General features: G+C 45.6%; 2 protein-coding genes across 2 annotated transcripts in view; one reads left to right on the top strand and one right to left on the bottom strand.

Moving 5' to 3' along the window:
* Positions 1–8241, top strand: part of LOC123774037 (5-hydroxytryptamine receptor 6) — a 51274-nt gene extending 43033 nt beyond the window's left edge. The window contains exon 4 of the mRNA XM_045768147.2: positions 5058–8241. Within this exon, the coding sequence (XP_045624103.1) occupies positions 5058–6875 (1818 nt within the window). The 3' untranslated portion in view covers positions 6876–8241. The remainder of the gene's footprint in view (positions 1–5057) is intronic.
* A 5842-nt stretch (positions 8242–14083) lies between these two features.
* Positions 14084–15528, bottom strand: LOC138359571 (paraneoplastic antigen Ma6E-like). The gene is made up of 2 exons (XM_069318918.1): positions 15508–15528; positions 14084–14848 (listed from the first exon to the last, which is right to left on the bottom strand). The coding sequence occupies exons 1-2, from the start codon at positions 15526–15528 to the stop codon at positions 14084–14086; spliced, it is 786 nt and encodes a 261-aa protein (XP_069175019.1).
* Between the last annotated feature and the right edge of the window lie 300 nt (positions 15529–15828).

Raw genomic sequence — 15828 nt, 5'->3', positions numbered from 1 at the left:
CCCTTCTGAGTTCCTAGTGGGCAATCACCACAGCTCTGAATGCTTTGGAGTTACAGTGACGGCGAGTCACTCACTCCTCCAGTCGTCGTAACTCTCTCTCCACTTCTCCAAGACTATTAGCACACAGGTCCTCGGCGCCCTTACACCGCTGGATTAGGCTTCCTCGCACTTCCCTGAAGTACTGCAGTCCTTAGTCACTCACTATATACCCGTCAGGCTGTGTATATCCACTTAAGGAGGCTCCTAGACCTCGGAACTCGAGAGCTCAATCGGCGCACGTCCGCTCTCAACGAAGCGCCAAGTATCTCTGAGCGCCTGGCGCTCTACAGGCGGTGGGCAAGGTCTCCCGGTGACGTCATACACCCAGGGGCGGGTTCTGATTGGTCAATGAAGTCATGTGACCTCAGCCAGCCAATCACCGACCGGCGAGGCACCGTACACAAAATGGTGGATTTACAGGCAAGAGGGCGCCATTTTGTTGTACCCAGGGCGCGACTTTTCCACTTCCCTGCAACTTTACAAATGCAAATTTCTCCCCAAATAAGCAACCATTTTGGAAGCCTCATACCTCAAAAGATTCCCTGCATCTCAGAGAACCTGCAGGTAAGCTGATATGACTCTTACAGCTGGTATATGGGAGAAACTGGAGAGGGCACCGTCACAATATACATATATATATATATATATATATATATAATTGAAAAATCAATTTTCCAAAATTCATTTTTATTTCTAGTCTGACGCGACGACCAGCAACACCACCATCAATCAACAGCCAATTAATGCACAACATATATATATATATATATATATATATATATTTATATATATATATATATATATATATATATATATATATATATATATATATATATATATATATATATATATATATATATAGTGTGTGTGTGTTTGTGCATATGTGTGTGTGTGTGAGTGTGTGTGTGTGTGTGAGTGTGTGTGTGAGTGTACTCACCTATTTGTGCTTGCGGGGGTTGAGCTCTGGCTCTTTGGTCCCGCCTCTCAACTGTCAATCAAATGGTGTACAGATTCCTGAGCCTACTGGGCTCTATCATATCTACATTTAAAACTGTGTATGGAGTCAGCCTCCACCACATCACTGCCTAATGCATTCCATCCATTAACTACTCTGACACTGAAAAAGTTCCTTCTAACGTCTCTGTGGCTCATGTGGGTACTCAGTTTCCACCACTGAGTGTATGTGTGTATGTGCATGTATGTCTCAGTGTATGTGTGTGTGTATGTGTGTGTGTGTGTGTGTGTGTGTGTGTGTGTGTGTGTGTGTGTGTGTGTGTGTGTGTGTGTGTGTGTGTGTGTGTGAGTGTGTGTGTGTGTGTGTGCTTAACTTCTTAGTCACATATGGTGTGTTCTCCGTGACTCTGAGAGCCATGACTCTGGAGCACAAGAACAGGTAAATACATTTGTTCACCCTTAGATTAAGTTCCCATATGGAGAACGCTTCTCCCTTAGGCACTATTAGCGGCTGTAAATTGTGCCCGTGTTGCTGTGTGTGTGTTTGTATTCTTGCACAGCCGCCCACAGGGTGTGTCAGGAGGTGTAGCTATGTAACGCTACAAATGTCTCTCTCACATGGTGGTGGCCGCTCCCAGCATGAAGGCTCCCAACTATGGAACAATGCCAAAGACAGCATGTGAGGGGGTGCGACACAGAGGAAGGGCTGAGTCCTCATTATACAAACATTATCCCACTTATGAATCAAGTAAACAATGCTACTGAAGGCTGACGTAGATCACTAAACTATAATGTCGGGTAATTCTCACCAGGTGGGAAACTCATCAAAAAATAACAGGCAGGTAAAAACATAACATGAAATGCTTAACAGTTTATGGAAAACTTCGGCGATGATTAAGACACAAGATATTATAATATAAGGAACATATATGATAACATTTTGGGATTATAATTATACACAATTATTAACTTTAAAACATTTAATTATTTAACTGTTCCGGTTGGACTCGGGAATTTCCTCCCTCCATTATTTTATGTAAATATTAATCCTTCACACTCTTAATTGACGGATAATTCCTTATAAATCGGATTTGATTTGGCTTGATATTACTGTTGGAAATTGTATTGAATTGCTCAATTTATATTAAAATATTGTGTAGTGAGGTAAAAACCTTTTCTTTAGTGCAAATATGTTCACCCACAGTACTGTGGGTGTTCACTCAGTACTGTGGGTGAACACCCTCAGTACTGTGGGTGAACACCCTCAGTACTGTGGGTGTTCACCCTCAGTACTGTGGGTGTTCACCCTCAGTACTGTGAGTGTTCACCCTCAGTACTCTAGGTGGTTCAATTTGTGGCTCAATATTTAGAAATTCTCCTTCTTTATCTTCTAATGTAATATATTACTTTGTTAACGGGTGCGAAAAAAAACAAAAACTTTCAAAGGTTGCGTGACATAAAAAAGTTTCGGAATCATGGTTTTCAAATTATTATTACTAACACCTCTAAGAACATGTGCATTGATGCAGCTCAACTGTATGACGGGGAGTGTAGCGTGTGTCAACAACTGGCTACCTCCTGGTAGACGTCCTCATCACACAGGGACATGCCACCAGTTGCCCAAACTGGCAAATTGTAGGTGTTTTATGAGGATATTCCCAAGGGCACACCAGCTCCTGCTCTCAGAGTTGGCACCTGGAGTGTTCAGGAGACGCGTCACCTGTCCCGGCGCCCACACACACACACACACACGAACCTACGGCGAAGACGCGCCATGTTTCATTACTGCTGGGCGTGTTCTGGGCCCCTGCTCTCTCTGTAGCCCACACCACCACTGTAGTCTACACCACCACTACCACCACTGTAGTCTACACCACCACCACCACTGTAGTCTACACCACCATCACCACTGTAGTCTACACCACCACCACCACTGTAGTCTACACCACCACCACCACTGTAGTCTACACCACCACTGTAGTCTACACCACCACCACCACTGTAGTCTACACCACCACTACCACCACTGTACTCTACACCACCACCACCACTGTAGAAGAGCTCTTGCCAAACATGGAGTTGTGGGAGGAAGAGCACTATGGTGGCAACACCGTGTCACTCAACATGACAAGCGTATATTACCTTCCATCATGTGTCCCTGCCAGGCCTCCTCCTCTCTTATCTCTCTCTCTCTCTCTCTATCTCTTTATATATATATATATATATATATATATATATATATATATATATATATATATTTATATATATATATATATATATATATATATATATATATATATATATATATATATATATATATGTACCCCCCCTATATATATATATATATATATATATATATATATATATATATATATATATATATATTAAATATATATACTTATATTATATATATACTTATTAAATCAATAAGATAAGATGGATGTTAAATTAACACATTACAATTAGTAATGTGTATTCAAAGTTATTCGAGCAACGTTTGTCCACTGCGAGAGAGAGAGAGAGAGAGAGAGAGAGAGAGAGAATGGGAGGTAGGGAGGGAGAATGAAAGGGAAGAGGGAGAAAGGGGAGGGTCTCTCAGGGTGGTGACTGTCATTTACAGCGAAGAAGAAAGTGTGTTGTGAAAATGGGTGTAGTAATGAGGCGTGACGAGGAAGGGGGGTGATGGGAACTGTTTATGCTACAAGAGATGGGGAGGGTGTTTAAGGGGGCAGAGGGAAGGGGTATGTGTGTGGGAGAAACTTGCATAGACACTGGCTGTCCTTTTTAGGGTTCAGAGATAACTTGTGCCCTAAAAGATCGCCGAGTGCTGTTGGGAATTAGGTTAAGGGTCTTAAATACGACTTCCAATTCTTTTTACAATCGTCAAACCCTATTAAAAACTTTCAACACAAGACAGAACACGAAAAAATGGGTATAATATTGGGTAAGTCCCAATATTATACCCCAGAACTATATGCAACTGAAAACTGTTGTTTTCAGTTGCATATAGTTCTATATGCAACTGAACACCTATACCCCCTATTAGACTATTTTACAGGAACTTCTTTTCCACAGCTCATAAAACGGAGGAAAGGGTCCTGAAAGATATTGTTAATAGAAACGTTATCCCTACAGACAAAAATCAGAAGATACAATTGACGATCTACTATAAAACCAAAAAAACGGCCAACCTACTCATGAGAAACTCTCCAGACACAAAGCAGAATGCTTTGAAAGAGACCAATGTCGTCTATGCCTTCAAATGCCCACTTGGGGACTGTAAGCCTCAAAGAACTCAGTATATAGGCAAGACAACAACATCTCTTTCCAGGCGATTAACGATGCATAAGCAACAAGGCTCCATTAAGGAACATATAATCTCTTCCCACAACCAGACCATCACCAGACAAGTCTTAACAAATAACACAGAAATCATCGATAGATACAGCGATAGCAGGCGGCTTGATATCTGCGAGGCACTACACATCAAGAAGTCAACACCAGCAATCAACAGCCAATTAATGCACAACTATATTCTACCCACTTCAAGACTCCGCTCCAATATAGAAGCATCAAGAAATATGGGCCAATAGGCCCTCTGCAGTTACTTCCATTCTTCCCTCTAACTTACCCAATATTATACCCATTGTTTCGTGTTCTGTCTTGTGTTGAAAGTATGTTTTCACCTCATCCAAAACTGTTGTAACATATCACCTCACCCAAATGCAGGTATATAAAATGAAAGCCGTTTAAAATTATAGCATAGTAGGACTCTGTTTAGTGTTTGCAGGTTATAGTTGTGTGTGTGTAAACTAAAGTCTTTGATATATAGTAATCACGGGTAATATATATATTACCCGTGAATGACACACAGCATTCACTCAATGAGAGGTGATGTGTCTTCGTGTTTACAATGTTATAATGTTCATACTGATGAAATTCTAATTGAGTACAATTTAAATTATGGAAAAGTATAAACCGTTTAGAAATTACTAATTCAAAATATATATTATTATTGTCATTTCAGGTGTTGTGTACATGGCTAAGGGTGTTGTGTGTTACAGGTAGAGTGGGTGGGGCGTGAAGGGTGTTCTGCGGTGGGCAGCGCCTGGTTCACACTGCACGTGGCTGCCATCTGGACACTCACCGCCCTCAACCTGGATAAGTACGTGGCCATCGCCTCCCCACTGCACTATGCACGCTTCGTGTCGCCGGGGCGTGTGGGCGTGACGGTGTTAGTGTCGTGGGTGTTGTCTGCGGGTCTGTGTACGTTGCCGCTGCTGCTGCCGGGTCTACACAGCAGCCCGCGCCCCCCTGGATGCTGTCTACCCGACGTGGTGTCTGCTGCGCCGCTCTTGGGCCGTAGCTACGCCCTGGCTCTCTCCCTCCTCGGGTACCTGCTGCCGGCGGTGATGGTAGCCTCCGCTAACGGTCGTATCCTGGTGATAGCGCGTCACCACCGTCACAGGATTGTGTCGGCGCTGTGGGACGTCACGGTGTCGGCTCAGGCCACAGTCACACCGCAGAGATCTCACTTTTATCTTACTCGTTACAGGGGGCGATCAGCGGCCACCACAGTGTTCCATTTCGTTGGAACCTTCATCATTATGTACATTCCGTCTGCCGTGTGTCTGCTGTATGAGGCTATGGCCAGGTCTTACGTCCCCGTCAACGTCTCCACCACCAACTTCGCTCTGCTTACATTTGCTCCCGCCATCAATGGCTTTGTATACGGGGTCAGGAGCAAAGTACTTCGTAAAAATTTTAAAAATTTCCTGAGAAAACGTCTGTACCGCAGCGAAGTGAACTACGAGATCCAGTCCCGCGCTCCGTCTGTGCCAGCGTCGCGGCGGCCCTCCATCACCCCTTCCCTCTCCCTCCCCCTCCAGCAGAAACTCCAACGCCGCATGTCAGAGATACTCATCCCGCCCTCCACCTCCGACGGCGCCGCCAAACTCGTCCGACGCTCTTCAGAGCTCTGTTTTCGGCCTCGAGGCTCGACGTGGTCCATTCCCCGGGACATCACTCCCTCCCGACTCTCCAGCGACTCTCCCGCACCGCTGGGCACTCAACTCGGCCAAAGTGACCAGCAAAGCGAGGAGTGCGGGCAGGCTGCGAGCGACCAGACCAGAGGGAGCAGCAGCCAGGAGAAGGTGAACCCTTCACCCCCTAGGAGTCCCCTCGGTCGCCACACTAAAGTACTTCGCTTACTCTCTCACTCCAACAGTCTGGAGGAGAATCCTGATCAGGAGAGTGACATTATTAACCTCGCTAATGCGTCAGCCATCTTGTCGAACCATCGTCCGTCGCTAAGAAGAGCGTTATTTGCCAGAAACAAGCAGAAGAGTCTAGACTTTGAGATGACATGTTTGTATATGGAGGAGAGTTCTGCAGAGTCCATGACCCGGCCTCCTCGCAGCGCCTCGCAGCAGATAGTGGGTGAGCTGGGCAGCCCATCGCTGGTGCGGCCGTTGATGCTGGGTCCCAGCTCACAGCCACCTCTCTCTCCTTGCAGGAAGACCAAGCGAGTCTCGTGGTCGTCCGACAGTTTCTCAGATTCCCCGATGGACTCTGACAACGATACCTCCGCCAACTCCGGCCCACCCAGATACCGGAAAAAGGCGATGTTCCGCAACAATGGGTTACGTTTTGACTTCTCGAAAGTGTCCCTGGAACGTATTGACTCAGAGGATGTCCGGCCATCACTGGAACACAGCGGATCTCTGGAATCATCGCCCCCAGACTCTCCCCAAATTACTGGCAACAGAGAATGTGAGGTACAAGTCCACACGCCTCACAGCCCTGTCGTGGCCAATGGGAAGTTTAGCAGTAAAAGCAACGGACACCGTGACATAGCGGGAGCTGGAGCGCTGCCCACATGAGACGGATAAAGATGACTACAAGAGACGGGTAAAGCTGCCCTGTGTGTACATACTGGTGGAGAGTCGAGGCAAGTTTTCGTCACTCGTGGGCTTTCTTAGGTAACAAGAATCAGGGTATCGTAGCAGGACAGAGAACAAACTCAGGGACGGCGTTAACTGGATCCAACATGTTCTCTACACATATATGCTGGACCCAACATGTTCTCTACACATATATGCTGGATCCAACATGTTCTCTACACATATATGCTGGACCCAACATGTTCTCTACACATATATGCTGGACCCAACATGTTCTCTACACATATATGCTGGACCCAACATGTTCTCTACACATATATGCTGGATCCAACATGTTCTCTACACATATATGCTGGACCCAACATGTTCTCTACACATATATGCTGGACCCAACATGTTCTCTACACATATATGCTGGACCCAACATGTTCTCTACACATATATGCTGGATCCAACATGTTCTCTACACATATATGCTGGACCCAACATGTTCTCTACACATATATGCTGTACCCAACATGTTCTCTACACATATATGCTGGACCCAACATGTTCTCTACACATATATGCTGGACCCAACATGTTCTCTACACATATATGCTGGATCCAACATGTTCTCTACACATATATGCTGGACCCAACATGTTCTCTACACATATATGCTGGACCCAACATGTTCTCTACACAAGTATGTGTTACTTACCAGATCTACTTCCAGGATTCTCGTGGTCATAATTTGGTTTCAATAGTAATATATGTATTGTTTGTATGGGAGAAACCAGAGAATGCTAGTGAGCTTTGTTGTATGTATGGCAGCGTATTTCTTACAAGGAATATGGCACCAATTTCCAGACCATTGTTATGTATATATTAGCGCATCTCCACCCTCACATTCCTCACTGGGAAGCTCACCTTGTTAAATTAGAGAAGACTTTCTCTCGTTACGTCTCTCAACCTCAGTGCTGAATGCCACTGCACCTCCTTATGTTGAGTTTTGTTAAGGGTGTGAGGGCCCGAAGATGCTGCGGCGGAGTGTGAGGGCCGGAAGATGCTGCGGCGGAGTGTGAGGCCCGGAAGATGCTGCGGCGGAGTGTGAGGGCCGGAAGATGCTGCGGCGGAGTGTGAGGGCCCGACAGGCACAGCAGCGGGGTGTGAGGGCCCGACAGACACAGCAGCGGGGTGTGAGGGCCCCGACAGACACAGCAGCGGGGTGTGAGGGCCCGACAGACACAGCAGCGGGGTGTGAGGGCCCGACAGACACAGCAGCGGGGTGTGAGGGCCCGACAGACACAGCAGCGGGGTGTGAGGGCCCCGACAGACACAGCAGCGGGGTGTGAGGGCCCGACAGACACAGCAGCGGGGTGTGAGGGCCCCGACAGACACAGCAGCGGGGTGTGAGGGCCCCGACAGACACAGCAGCGGGGTGTGAGGGCCCGACAGACACAGCAGCGGGGTGTGAGGGCCCCGACAGACACAGCAGCGGGGTGTGAGGTCCGGACAGACACAGCAGCGGGGTGTGAGGGCCCGACAGACACAGCAGCGGGGTGTGAGGGCCCGACAGACACAGCAGCGGGGTGTGAGGGCCCGACAGACACAGCAGCGGGGTGTGAGGGCCCCGACAGACACAGCAGCGGGGTGTGAGGGCCCCGACAGACACAGCAGCGGGGTGTGAGGGCCCGACAGACACAGCAGCGAGGTGTGAGGGCCCCGACAGTGAGGTTCTACGCGTGACAAACCACAGTCAATAAACACAAAAGATGTTGGAATGCGGTTATTTCACTAAACTGTAAATTATATAATATTATTATTTTATATAGCAATGTTTTAGCCAGAAATATGAATAATGATAAGCGGAAAAATTGTGTGTTTTCTCGAAATGTTGTAAGAATATAATGTGGGACACGTGCTGCGACACATGTCAGGGACACAAGTGTCGGGTGACAGGTGTGTCCACACTGGAGAGGTGTCTCCAGGCCGTAGTCACGTGACATGGTCATCACTGAGACAGGTGTGGGGGGGGGGGGGGTTATAGTTATGACCCCTCAAGGACCCTCATCATCCCTCATATAACCCACACTGCCCCCTGACGGCCGCCGTGTGAACTGTTAGTGTGGGTCTCCCGCTCTCAGTGGCTACCGTGTCCTCCCTCATCATATTGTCTCACCTCCCTCATCATATTGTCTCACCTCCCTCATCATATTGTCTCACCTCCCTCACTACAGACACTTCATCATACTCACCTTAAACTATCCCACTAAAGACAGTTCATCATACTCACCTTAAACCTCCCCACTAACGATAGTTCATCATACTCACCTTTGACCTTCCCACTACAGATACTTCATCATACTCACCTTAAACCTTCCCACTAAAGACAGTTCATCATACTCACCTTTGACCTTCCCACTAAAGACACTTCATCATACTCACCTTAAACCTTCCCACTACAGATACTTCATCATACTCACCTTAAACCTTCCCACTAAAGATACTTCATCATACTCACCTTTGACCTTCCCACTAAAGACACTTCATCATACTCACCTTAAACCTTCCCACTAAAGACAGTTCATCATACTCACCTTTGACCTTCCCACTAAAGATAGTTCATCATACTCACCTTAAACCTTCCCACTAAAGACACTTCATCATACTCACCTTTGACCTTCCCACTAAAGATAGTTCATCATACTCACCTTTGACCTTCCCACTAAAGATAGTTCATCATACTCACCTTTGAAGTACCTCATATTTTGTAAGTGTATTATATAACTCATTGTACCCCGAACATAAGGTTAGGTGAACAACCGTTCATTGTTTTTATTTTTTCAGCGTGTAAAAACTTACAAGTGTTGTAAGTGCTCCGGGCTCTCTCACAAGTGTTGTAAGTGCTCCGGGCTCTCTTACAAGTGTTGTAAGTGCTCCGGGCTCTCTTACAAGTGTTGTAAGTGCCCCGGGCTCTCTTACAAGTGTTGTAAGTGCTCCTGGCTCTCTTACAAGTGTTGTAAGTGCTCCGGGCTCTCTTACAAGTGTTGTAAGTGCTCCGGGCTCTCTTACAAGTGTTGTAAGTGCTCCTGGCTCTCTATATAGGGACACACACATGAATCACAGGAGCGCCCCACTCCAGGTGTGCCGTGTGCTTGGTCCTTCAACACACAGTAACTGAAGTGTACCAGGAGCGGGCACTGTGAGGTTACGACGACCAAGGACTATCTCACCACTCATATGGTTCCGTTATCTTGGTCGACGGGATGCCAAAGAGCCACCAGTTGTGTGGTCAAGGTAACTGTTGCTACTCTACCTCAGAGTCTGGGCTTCATGCTGGTCAATAAGGCTACCAAAGAATATATATATTTACTAAGTTAAATACTAAGTCAGGAGGAGTATAATAGCCGTCATCATGTGGACGCCATGTTGCGGCTTCAAACCTCACACACACACATATATATATGTATATATGTATCACATATGTTGGTGTGTACTTGTGTTTATGTTGTGACTAAGTATTGTGTCGCCTCTCACTGTCCACTGCGGCCCCACACTCTCCCAAAACCTCATTGCCTTACTTTAAATTGCCAGAAATGGATTTTAATTTTCCGGAGATCAATGAGTAATGGTGTATACTTGTATAAGAAAACCCGGGTTGATGTTAGTCAAAATGTGTTCATTGGTGCACTAAGGCAATGTGAACAATGGTGGTGGGTGTGTGACTGTGACCGTGGCACACTGAGCCATAGTGATGCCCTCCACCTGCCTATGTTCACCCCCCACCCCAGACCATGCACTATGTCACTTTGTCAACTTTGGACACACACGCAGACCTTCTTTCTTATAGTATATATATATATGTCTTGCAACCCATCCTTGTGTTTAGATAGTGCCTACTGTGACGATCGTCAATAGTCACAATTCGTACGTACTTAGCTATTAGATAGTAGTATACTGACTAGTAAAGAATAGTTTTATAAAAGTGGAGCTAAAAAAACACTTAAATATTGCTAGGCTTAGTATAGCACATATATGTACTATATTAGGCCTCATATATCGTGTATTAGGCCTAGGAAGGGTAGGTTTGGTTACTGTTTGGTCTTCGTAACTCAAGTTAAATATAGTTGTCCGGTTTGTCCAACTCAATAGTACAGATTTCTACTTTCTAATTTTGTTGTAGGTGGGAATATGTATTATAGTCCTCAGTGTTACTATAAGTACTACCAAAACAGGAGGATGGTCTGGTATATATCATTAAGAATTCTTTTAACCCGACCGACCAGGATTCGAACCCCCGTCACCGGGGATCACCTCCTGGTGTACAGGATACCGTAACCACTACAATATTGACCGTCTAAGAGCCAGACGATCAGTGGTGTAGTGGGCTGGTTATCCTGTACGTCAGCCGGTGATCCCGGCGGCCGGGGGCGGGGGGAGAGGGGGTCAAATGTAAATTGTTCTTAGTGACTTATGGTGTTTATGGGGCCTTTGTGTCACACACACACACACACACACACACACACACACACACACACACACACACACACACTCACACTCACACACACACACACACACACACACGCACACTCACACATACACAAATATGCACGCAAGAACAATCACAAAAAACACGTGATCCGGTTCTGCGTAATCATCCACTAGGAAAATTAAGTGAAAATGTGGAAGGTGTTGGTGTTTGAGGCCATTATCCAGGCCACACAGAGAGGTCATAACGGGTTGTGTACCTAACCCAGCCTGATATGACAAAGATCCATCAGCTAAAATATCAATTAATGGAGACAATAAGTCACAATAACGGGGCCGAGGATACGATGACCAATGCACACATCAGAAGATGGAAACACGGCGACGTTTCGGTCCCTCGTAGATAATTATCAAGTTGTATCGAATTGATTTCATAATGGTCCAGAACGGACCGAAACGTGGTAATGTGTCCAGATGTGTTGTTTGGTCATGAGTGGCGAGTGGGAGTAACTGGGTGTTCTCTCATGTTCTCTCTGGGTGTTCTCTCATGTTCTCTCTGGGTGTTCTCTCATGTTCTCTCTGGGTGTTCTCTCTGGGTGTTCTCTCATGTTCTCTCTGGGTGTTCACTCTGTAACTCACTCTTGGGGTGTACTACACACTCACGTATTGTGGATATAATTTGTATACCTATCACAAATGTTACCAATTATAAAGCTATCTAATTTATACATACTCCAGGACTTACATTAATATTATCTAATTCTATACCTAGTATACATGAAAATTCAATCATAAGTCTTTCAGTAACTGATATACACTCCACAATCTTGCATGAAGTAGTCGAGTCAATTGAATGATTACAATAACTTTAGTGAAGAAACAATGCATTGGAGTCCTGATCTGTTCTTATACTATATTTATCATCTTCTATTATTTTGTCAAGACGTTCACCTATTTGGCGAACATTGTATGTGGGCCATCACCAACATGTTCACAATGTTCTCTTCATTTTCCTGGAGGATACTACACATATATAAAGGCAGGTGTTTAGTGATATTACATGTACAGGAGGCTACCACTTACCTCCAATATATATATATATATATATATATATATATATATATATATATATATATATATATATACACACACATACATATATAAATAATATATATTATATTACGTACCTAATTATATATTTAGGTACGTAAATACCTAAATTAAGATAAATATATATTAAAATATATAGTTTATATATATATATATATATATATATATTATATATATATATTTTAATTTAGGCATTTACGTACAAAAAATAAGGCATACACTCCTTTGATGACCAAATATCTAGACATTTAATGTTTCTATATAACAGAAATCCACAAAGTATTTTTATACAAATATGTGTATATGTAACAGAATATATTATGATGTTTCTAAGGTGTTTTATTTATTCTTTATGTCAGACTAATCAGACTTGGCAGACCAAACCCAAATGAACAGGACAAGGCTCTGACACAAGACTGTCAACTGCCACAATAGACATCAACAAAGTCTTCCTCCAGCCAGCTACAGATAACAAAACTATTGTCAACAATGACAATTCCACCTGAGTTATGAAACATAGGAACTGAAAATGGGTAGAAAATACTAGATATAAATAATACAAGATCTTGTCATCACAGGCATCAAGGAATACATTTAGTTGACAACGACAGCGCTTAGAGAACATTAAGAATCAAACCTAACATCAGATAAGAACACGTGGAGATGGAGCGTCGGCACTTTCCATACAAGAAATTCCACCCCCAGTTATCATTCTTTTCAAAACGTTTGTGCATTACCTTGATTAATGCCTGCTCTCTGCTAGGATATGATGAAAGACTTAGAGCTGGGATATCATGAGAGACTCTGGGCTGGGATATGAGGACAGACGCAGGGCTGGGATATGAGGACAGACTAAGAGCTGGGATACGAGGACAGACTAAGAGCTGGGATATGAGGATAGATAAGAGCTGGGATATGAGGATAGATAAGAGCCGAGATATGAGGACAGACTACCCAGCAAACATTTTTCACGTTTTTAAAACGTTCTAAAAACGACATTTGATTGTTATCAGCAAGTTCGTAATTACGTGTAAAAAAACGTATTTTGAGAATTTGTAAAAACGACCTTAGAAAGTGAAATGGAAACGTTTTAAACAGCTTTTTATAATCTTTTAATTATCTACATTAAAACATTGAGCTAATGTTTTAAATCCCATATTGTTGCCAATTTATTGGCATACAAATTAGGTCAATTACAAATAAATAGGGTACAAAAAGAGAATTAAAATATTATATTTAATTAAGATTCAGTAATACAAAATATATGTAATATTTGTAAATGACTTATATAATATACAGTATATATAATATATTTGTGTGTGTGTGTGTGTGGGTAACAAAGCTTGAGACCAATCGAATCAATATTCTTAAACTCTTTGTTTAAGAATTCTTGACTCACAACTCGAAGAGCTCTTAGATACACTGAAGAAAAAATTGACTTTTTCACATTGTATCTATGTCCTGAAACATAATGAACATAAGATAAATTATTCGTAGGTTTTCTGTAGACACTAAACTTTTGTGAAAAATCTTCCCTATGAATAAGTACATCTGATGTACTATGAACATCAGTACATGAACATCAGTACATCAGATGTACTTCCCTATGAATAAGTACATCTAATGTACTTATGCATAGGGAAGAGGATAAGGGACTCGCCAGCCACCCCAGCCTCGCCAGCCTCGCCAGCCACGCTAGCCACGGCCGCCTCGCCAGCCACGCCAGCCTCGCCAGCCACGGCCGCCTCGCCAGCCACGGCCGCCTCGCCAGCCACGCCAGCCTCGCCAGCCACGCCAGCCTCGCCAGCCACGCCAGCCACGCCAGCCTCGCCAGCCACGCCAGCCACGCCAGCCTCGCCAGCCACGCCAGCCTCGCCAGCCACGGCCGCCTCGCCAGCCACGCCAGCCACGGCCGCCTCGCCAGCCTCGCCAGCCACGGCCGCCTCGCCAGCCTCGCCAGCCACGGCCGCCTCGCCAGCCACGGCCGCCTCGCAAGCCTCGCCAACCACGGCCGCCTCGCCAGCCACGGCCGCCTCGCCAGCCACGGCCGCCTCGCCAGCCACGGCCGCCTCGCCAGCCACCCCAGCCACGCCAGCCACCCCAGCCTCGCCAGCCACGCCAGCCTCGCCAGCCACGCCAGCAACCCGAGCCACGCCAGCCTCCCCAGCCACGGCCGCCTCGCCAGCCACGGCCGCCTCGCCAGCCACGGCCGCCTCGCCAGCCACCCCAGCCACGCCAGCCACGCCAGCCACCCCAGCCTCGCCAGCCACGCCAGCCTCGCCAGCCACGCCAGCAACCCGAGCCACGCCAGCCTCCCCAGCCACGGCTGCCTCGCCAGCCACGCCAGCAATGAAGGCATTACGGCACAGCTACCGGGCTAATTGGATCTATATCTTATATACCAGATCTTTTGTGAACGTCAGCGGATAAGAAGGCTGCTCTACACAAACATTAATTAATTCTTGGATATTTGGATTATTGATTCTTGAATTTTGAGTTATTGAATTCCGGATTTTGTCTCAATCTCGAAACCCGGGGCTGTGTGTCGTCTGTGTGAGAGTGTGGCGTGGCCCCGGCCACCACTGTAGAGTGTGGCGTGGCACCACTGTAGAGTGTGGCGTGGCACCACTGTAGAGTGTGGCGTGGCACCACTGTAGAGTGTGGCGTGGCACCACTGTAGAGTGTGGCGTGGCACCACTGTAGAGTGTGGCCCGGCCACCACTGTAGAGTGGGGTGTGATACAGTAACGAGCCTCAGGTCACGTGGGACCATTAAGCAATAGTGTCAGTAATTAGTCAGTCTCTCCCAGCCATCCTGTGTGGTTGTTCGCTCTTGTTATTGTGTTCTAACTGGCACTACAGTCTACCTCTACCCGCTCCTTGTCAGTCTACCTCTACCCTCTCCTTGCCAGTCTACCCGCTCCTTGTCAGTCTACCTCTACCCGCTCCTTATCAGTATACCCATTAAGATTTTAATTTGGATTCAACAGAGCAGAAGAAGTTGTTAAACACATGGGGCAAAATCTTACTGAAGCGACCATACGAGTCATAAATACTCATACTCCGCCCAAGTAAAACAGAAACAAGCAACACTTAGTGGGCCAGCCAGAGGCTTAGGGCCCACGCAGGAATATCCCTGGAAAAAAAAATTATATATATATATATATATATATATATATATATATATATATATATATATATAACAGATAGGCTATTACTACACTTACGCACAATCCTTTCGCTCAGGATACCAAACGTGTTCACGTGCAGAGTTCATCAATCCCCAGTAGTTCTTCACTGTCCAGTAGCGTATCCAACCTTACTGGGAAGAACACCGGGTAGTTCACCTG

This window comes from Procambarus clarkii, chromosome 91 (genome assembly GCF_040958095.1).
Source record: "Procambarus clarkii isolate CNS0578487 chromosome 91, FALCON_Pclarkii_2.0, whole genome shotgun sequence".
NCBI lineage: Eukaryota > Metazoa > Arthropoda > Malacostraca > Decapoda > Cambaridae > Procambarus > Procambarus clarkii.
The sequence above is the reverse complement of the archived record's forward strand: the minus strand, read 5'-3'. Positions and strand labels throughout refer to the sequence as shown.